This window comes from Trematomus bernacchii, unplaced genomic scaffold (genome assembly GCF_902827165.1).
Source record: "Trematomus bernacchii unplaced genomic scaffold, fTreBer1.1, whole genome shotgun sequence".
Classification (NCBI taxonomy): Eukaryota; Metazoa; Chordata; class Actinopteri; order Perciformes; family Nototheniidae; genus Trematomus; species Trematomus bernacchii.
The window spans coordinates 6,191,471-6,199,385 of record NW_022987739.1 but is presented as its reverse complement, the minus strand read 5'-3'; the positions used below and the strand labels follow the sequence as shown (position 1 = coordinate 6,199,385).

General features: G+C 39.0%; 1 protein-coding gene across 1 annotated transcript; it reads right to left on the bottom strand.

The window, feature by feature from the left end:
* Positions 1-4,724: 4,724 nt before the first annotated feature.
* LOC117495388 (cytochrome P450 2J6-like) lies at positions 4,725-7,692 on the bottom strand. Its single transcript, XM_034146606.1, has 9 exons — positions 7,407-7,692; positions 6,871-7,036; positions 6,624-6,776; positions 6,378-6,538; positions 6,026-6,202; positions 5,794-5,932; positions 5,522-5,709; positions 5,285-5,426; positions 4,725-5,186 (listed from the first exon to the last, which is right to left on the bottom strand). Exons 1-9 carry the CDS (start codon positions 7,596-7,598, stop codon positions 5,011-5,013), a joined length of 1,494 nt encoding a protein of 497 aa, XP_034002497.1. The 5' UTR covers positions 7,599-7,692; the 3' UTR covers positions 4,725-5,010.
* Positions 7,693-7,915: the final 223 nt, after the last annotated feature.

Sequence of the window (7,915 nt, the reverse complement as noted above, 5' to 3'; positions counted from 1 at the left end):
CTTATACTGAGATTGGATGTTCATAGTGTAAATAGAGTCTGTGGCGACTGGTCATTAGGGGCAGGTGGGGCACAGCCCCACCTAGTGTCAGCAGAAAGTATTACACATAATGATTACAAAAAATGGAAAGAGATGCAAAAAAAGAAATTAAAAAATATATAAAATATATTTTAAGGTCATGTTTAATCATCTGATTCGTCTGTACATTGCTGTTTTAGTCTGTGTTCTTCTAATTAGTGTCTACAGTGCCGTTTTGAGCCATGTGGGACAAAACCTGATCATGCCCCACCCTTTCACTGTCAAAGTGAACGGTGACTGTAAAAACTACACTGCGCATGCTCAGAATATTTTTCAATGTAATGTGTGTGGCAAAAAAAAAAACACCATAGGGGCACAGAGCTGCCATCCCCACCATACGTCATCTCACATCATTCAGAGCTGATTGGCTGTAAGTACGTGTGCCGCGAAAAGTGTGGTGTGTGAAGAGCATGGATGTATAATAAGAGGAGACGAGAGCTGCAGTGACGCGTCCTAAAACCAGGAAGTAAGCTGCAAAAAAGCAATGAGGTTTCTCTATAGGATTTTAGAAAATAGCTTGAAATAAGATCTGTGGGAAACGTACCTGTTAGATAAATGCACGTTTTGTTCAGCCGGATAATATCCACATGTCTACCCTACTTTTATAATTTTCGAATCATAAATCTATCGATTAGATTTATGATAGACTTTTGAAACTACAAGAAGATAAGGAGGACTTTTACAAAAAAGTTATAGAATTTTTTGTCCAGAAGGATAGGCAAATGGACTTCATCTTCAAGTCAAGGTAAGACCGCAATTTTTTGAAAATGGGATCTTACTTAGAGAGAACAATTCAATATTTAAATGATCAAATTACATTTAGTAATTAGTTAGTTTGTTTGTGTATGTTATGTAGCAAAATAACATTTTAAATAGCACTTAATGACTGACTGAATGGAAATGACAATAAATGAAAATGTAAAACGAAAAAAGCGATCATGAAACGTTTCCAAAAAATGAATAAAATGATTTTTGTCCACTTTGTTGTTCAGATATATCACATATTTGTAACTAAATGATACATGAATTGAAACAAAACACAGTATAAACTGAGGAGTGACTCTCGTGAGTTTCATGTGTTTTCTTCACTCCGCTGGGAAACTGCTCTCATGTCAAGAAGCATCAGATCAGTGCATGCGCTGCATCGTCCAATCAGTGAGCGATACACAGTAAGGGGGCGGGGCGAGTGTCTGAGGATTTCATCGAAGGATGGTCTGGTGGTTCCTCGATTATAGCTCCTCCATTATCGCTCCTCGCTCCTCGCTCCTCCGGCAAAAATAAGGCCATTGGGACGCTACTCAAGATGGCGCAGACAAATCAACTTCCGGTGAGACCGAGACCGAGGAGCGAGGAAATGAAAAATAAGAGAAGTGAAACGCAGCCATTGGCCCGTTCTCATTTCATCAAATGTCCCTCCTCGACTCCTCCCCTCCTCCCCTCCTCCCCTCCTCGGCTCCTCCGCTCGCATCTCCTGTGGGCTCCTAAGTCTCGAGGATAGGAGTCGAGGAGGGGAGTCGAGGAGGGACATTTGATGAAATGAGAACGGGCCCATATTGACATCTTTGGCGGAAAATGGCTGAATCCAGGCAGTACACATTTAAATGTAAGTATGTTCAGTGGCGTAGTAAATGTGCACATGACTTGTGTTTAAAGTTTATATTCCGTTTGAGTTTTGCCCGTGTGAACACAAACCGAACCTTCTGAAAAATGAAACAATGTAACAAACTGTCGTCTGGTGCGCACCAGAGAAGCGGACTATTAGGGTTGAATGAGACCTTAGAGCGTTTTGCACCTAAATAAATAATTAAAATGCACCTTGTTTTGACTTTGCCTCTTTTGTTGATATTTGTGGTTTATGATATGTGCACCAATATGTGTAAAAAAGGTTTGCAGACATCAAGTATGATATGAATACAAATTGTATTATTGATTGGTGATGGTGATTTTATGATTTTCTTATGGCTGCTTATCCTCCAGGACTTTTTGGTACACCCTGATAATAAAGAGTTACAATAATCCAATAATTACCCTTGTTCACAAATGAAAACATACCTTCATACATGTTTACCTTGGTAAAATATACGTGTGGATGTTTACTGTCCAAACTGAAGAAATTCCCCACAATCGGAAGAGCCATTGGTCCTGGAGGATAATTTGGAGGATTCCTGTTTTTGATGAAGTCGGCTATTATGATAAAAAATAAAAATAAACAGGAACAGACCCTTTAGGTCAAAACCCAGCAACAAAGCTACATTATTAGAGAGAGTTAAACCAGCAGCAGTTGAAAGGTTCAAGTTTTCCAAGAAGGCACACTTTCCTACACTACACACTTCTATCATTACAGGACAGATAACCCGAAAAACAAATCAGTAATTCAGACTCTGCAGTTGGCTCAAAGGTCATCGTGATCATGGACTTGCATAACAACACAGGTTACTGACGCAACTACCTTTTCCTTGGCAAATATCTCTCTCATCACACAAATGATGATCCCAAGTAGTAATAATGTAAGTATTATCATGCCAAAGTCATATAATAATAATAATATAACATCAGCTAAGCAATGTTAATACACATTGTATAACCTCCACTGATTTTCATCAACCTTACATTGAGATTGCATGTTCATAGTGTAAATAGAGTTTTGCCAAAAATATAAAGTGCAGTGGGTAAAAGGCATCTAATTGATTCATAGTGCAGTTGCATGTAAATGAGTAACCACCAGCCAGGTGCAGGTGCAGACAGCACAAACCACGTCAGCATGATCAAAACCCAAGTTCACTCTTTCTGTTGTGCTGTCAGACACAGGCAAACTTGTAGTCTATTTAGAAAGGTGTGCTTTTTGGTTCTCATACATTGATTGTCTTAGGCAACAGACTCACTGTCTTAGTCTCAATACAGTTTCAAGTATTTTTCATACAGCATGATATTAATTTAGTAAATTAGGTCCTATTTATTTACAGTGAAATAGATGATAAAGCAGGACAAGATTGAGGCTACCATCTGATTAACTTGTCACTACTACGTTGTTGTCCAGTTTGTGTGTTGTCTGAGTTTTTGTCCTTACATTTTAACTCTTCACATAAGTTAAATTGAACAATTTGGTCGCCCCAATTTTTTTTATTGTTCAGTGTTTGGTTGAACTGAGCTCAACCCTCTCTCTTTTGTTGTGGTACAGTGTAGATATGGAGATGGAAATCTTAACCCTTGTGTGGTGTTCGGGTCAAATTGACCCGATTTCCATTTTCAATGAATACAAAAAATATAAGGATATTTTCGTTCAACCTGAAACTCAATGGCCGGGGCTTATTTATTTTGAAGGACATGTGGAATTGTTTTTATTTTTTTCCACTTATGAAAAAATGCCCACACGCATTTATATCCTTCATAAGAGGTTCGGGTCAATCTGACCCGGATACAATACCAGGACAGACAGACAGAGAAAAACACACAGAAATACACAAACTAAAGACACACACACAGAAATACACAAACTAAAGACACTCACACAGAAATACACAAACTAAACACACACACACACACACACACACACACACACACACACACACACACACACACACACACACACAAAAGCTGTTTGATCCTGTTTTCCCTTGATCTTTACCCTTTGTAGTGTGTACACAAAACTATCCTAGAACATTATAAACATTTTAGATCTTCCAGATATGTATAAACATTTTACATTTTCTCGCACTGTCCCCCTCGCACCTGCACGCCGGAGGAGGGACTAAACAGAGACATAACCTCACATTACAGTGTATAGTGCAGAACTACAATTATCTACCAGCAAAATGGCCAAAAGATATTCTGCTCAGAGAGCCTTGGAGCTAATAATGGATGAGAATGAGTGGAATGCATTAGAAGAACTTCATCAATATATTTTTCAGATATACTGTATTTTATGAATAGTGACTGTTAATTGTTTTTATTTGCTTTGTGTTTATATCTGTTCTACTGTATGTCATTTATATGGATGTTTCATCATCTCTATATATTTCACAGCCAAATACTTTCGGATGTGTGGTTCTTGTGTTTCAATTGCTGTTAAATTGCTTTATTTCCTTCAGGGCTTTGATTATTATATGACAGATTAAAATTAATAAACATTAATGAAAAAAAGTTTCATTTACATTTGTCCTAGAAAAGCATGAGCAAAATGTAAACCTAGTTTTTATTACAGTGTATATTTTTTTAACATAAATTACATTTTTATCACAAAAAACGATGGACACTTCCATTGTTAAATTTGATCTAGCAAAGAGTATTTTCAAAAACGAATCATATATTTCATTTATATTGTTGGGGAATGAGTTAAAGACAATATATATATAAGGAATTGTGCATGTTGAATTTTGTTTTTCTGGAAATCAGCCAGGTGGCCATTTAAGGTCAGGTTGTGTGTTGGTTGCCCTCATAGAAGTGGAAGGGATTCTTAAGTCTAAGCACTGTGCCTTATGTTTCTCAAGCTTGTGGTGTGGCTGGATGCCTGTTTTCCTTGTACTGTAGATGTTTATTGCTAAAGGAATATTCTGAGGACACTTAATTGGTGTAATAAGAAGGAGAAGCAGAAGAAAAAGAAGATGAGTGTATGTTCTTTTGTGTTTTAAGCAAAGACTTACACCAGGTGTGTGAAACAAATCAAAACATATTTTTTAATAACAAATGTATTAAGATGGATAGAAATCAGATCATTACAGTTTTTTTTACTTATACATGACATACAATTTACAGATAGTACCTTAATGAATTTATTACACATTATGACGACAAAGGGAAATGTCTTTTAATTTGTGTATTCAATGTAAAAACAACTTTATCACACATCATTGTAAAGGCAAAGAACACCAAGCCCTCAGTGGATGAGGAAACATTCGTTGTTTATTCAAATTATTCAGTGAGATGTTGTATGATTCAGCGAGCCTTGGCATAAACCTTGAAGGGGTGTGGTACTCGTGTCGCTCCAGTAACTCCTTCTGTACTCAACTCTACTCCATCAGGAACAGAGAAGGAGAACTTCTGCAGTAAACCAACGAAAAACAGGAATAGCTCCATCTTGGCGAGGCCTTCTCCGAGACACGCACGTTTCCCTGAAGAGTGCACAAACGTATACTCACATGAAAGTGTAACATCTAAGGATAAAACGTATGTTCTAGTTCATGTTATGATTCAGGTGAATGTTGATTACCTGCAGAGAAAGCCATGAGAGCTTCTCTCTTCACAAACTTTCCCTCAGCATCCAGGAAGTGTCCAGGGTTGAAGGTGTCTGGGGTCTCCCATTCAGTCTTGTCGAACAGCACAGAGGTCAGGATTGGCATCAAGGTCGTACCCTAAAAAACAAGATTCATAACCAACCATTGACAACAACACCCACATTTTAGATACAATCCTTTTCAGACTAAATATGATTGTGGGCTGCACAAACCTTGGGAATGAAGTAATTAGCCAGTGTTGTATCCTTGGCAGCCATTCTGAGTCCATTTAAAGGAACAATGTTTCCCATCCTCATGATCTCGTGGATGACGGCTTCAGTGTAGGGCAGGTTGGGTCTGTCTGCCATACTGGGCTGTCTGTTGTGTCCGATCACTCTGTCTATCTCTGCCTTCACTTTCTCTATAAGTACAAATAAAGGTCAAGTTATGTTGTTTTCTTGCTGTGTTTACAGTTAGCTCAGTGTGGTGCTAGCATGTCACCTACCCTGGATATCAGGGTATTTGATGAGATAAACCAAAGTCCACTGTAACATGGTGGAGGTGGTCTCTGTTCCAGCCATGAACAGATCCAGAGAGCACAAAGCCAGATTAGTCTCTGTGAAGCCAAGATCTGAATCCTTGTTCTATTCAGAGATGCAAAGAAGATACTGTAGTGAGTGGATGCTAAATATACATGAAGGGCTCCAAAGTGTTTTAAAGTGCAGTTGTTAACTTACTTTTTCCATTTCAATAAGGAAAGTGTCAATATAGTCCCGGGGGTCACTGCGGTCCAGGTCCTTCTTGTGGTTCTTTATCTCCAGACTGAGGAAGTCTCGGATGGCGTCAAAATTACTGAACATTTTGTTGTGAGGACCTGGCAAGTGCTTCATCAATGTGGGGAACGACTCATACAGCTACAGTAGAAACAAATTGTAAATTAGATACATCCACATAATATGTACCCTTATGTGAACATATTTGGGCACAGACATGGGCTGCTCAGACGGTTAACAAGGATTGACTTCAAGAATCCTAAAAAAAAAAAAAAGATCTGACAATGATTAAACGACATTAAAATGACTGACTTACCGAACCCCATACAGAGCCCTCCAGCATTAGAATTTCAGACAAATAATTCAGCATAATCTGGAAGTTGTGGTCGCTGTAGTCAAAGCGTTTACCCATCACCAGCTGGCAAATGATGTTGGACACAGCGTTGTTGAAGAGGCCTGCTGGGCTGAAAGGTTGACCTGTAGGAGAGGATCCACTGTTTAGACAACGCTATACTCCGAAAGAGCTGCTAATAATGAGCTGAATCTGTGTCTTTGTGTACACCTTTCTCCTTCTCTATCTCCTCCTGCAGGTGTCGGATCTCCTCACAGATACTCTGCTCCATGGTGTTTTTTCCCACGCCAAAGGTACGTAGGGTAGACAAGGCAAATCGTCGCTGTCTCTTCCATGTTTCACCATTGCTTACAAACAGACCGCCTAGATGCAAGCATAAGCAGAGATTTGAGTTAAAGGTCGAAGGGAGGTTATTCCTGAAGACTATGAGATAAGAGAAAGAAAGAGAATTATGCACTTTTGTTTCCGGAGTAAAGCCTGTTCGCCATTGCATTGTGAGGTCGATCCACAAAGTTGTCGGCTTGGGACACTAAGGCTTCCTTCACCATCTTGTACCCAGACACAAACACCATCGTGTTACCGACGAGGCGGAGGCTGAACACACTCCCATAAACATCAGCCAGCTGTAAATCAAGGAGTGAACACTGATGATCCCAAAAACACTACCACATACATTCTCCTTTAAGTTGTTCATACCCTAAACCTATGCATCGGGGAAGAAATGGCTACCAGGTGTATGAAGACAATACTTTTTCATCCATGTCTACAATTTGAACACCAGATGTCAGTATCAGCCATTAGTTTCACATCTCCTGGAGAGCGCAAATAAACAACCTTCAAGTGGACTAACCAAGATGATTAAAATGGCTTTCAACTTCTTCTACTGCATTGACAGTGCCCACAAACCCCGATGTGAAAGATCTTAACCCTATTGTAAATTCAAAATAAAAGGCTACATCAGATTAAACCATATAATAGATCTCACAACTTTACCTTGGTAAAATACATGTATGGATGTTTACTGTCCACACTGAAGAAACTCCCCACAATTGGAAGAGCCATTGGTCCCGGAGGATAATTTGGAGGATTCCTGTGTTTTAGGAAATCGGCTATTATGATAAAAATGAAAAGAAACAGGAACAGCCCCTTGAAGTCCAAAGCCGACAAAACATTATAAAGCCACATCCTTAAGGAGAGTTAAACCAACAGCATGAGAAAGGTCCAAGCCTTGCAAGAAGCCAAACTGCACTCCGCTGCACTAAAAACTACTATCAAAACTGGAAAAAACTTTTCGGTAGTTCAGGCTGTGCTCAAAGTTCATCGAGATAGTGGACCATACAGGCAACAGACACACCTCCTTTACTTGGTAAACAAGATATCTGTCATAGTATAAATTATTGCACCTAATGTCACATTATTAAAGTCTTAGCACGCCATTATAATTTGATGGTAATAACTCATGAGCAAACATATCTGCTAAGCAATCAGATAACACACATTTC

Excerpts from the sequence above, each read along its gene's own strand:
- LOC117495388 (XM_034146606.1), bottom strand. The coding sequence starts at position 7,598 with ATGTGGCTTTATAATGTTTTGTCGGCTTTGGACTTCAAGGGGCTGTTC. Across the intron at positions 6,777-6,870 it reads GCTTTACTCCGGAAACAAAA|GCGGTCTGTTTGTAAGCAAT; the intron begins GTGCATAATTCT and ends GCTTGCATCTAG. Across the intron at positions 5,710-5,793 it reads CAAATACCCTGATATCCAGG|AGAAAGTGAAGGCAGAGATA; the intron begins GTAGGTGACATG and ends TTGTACTTATAG.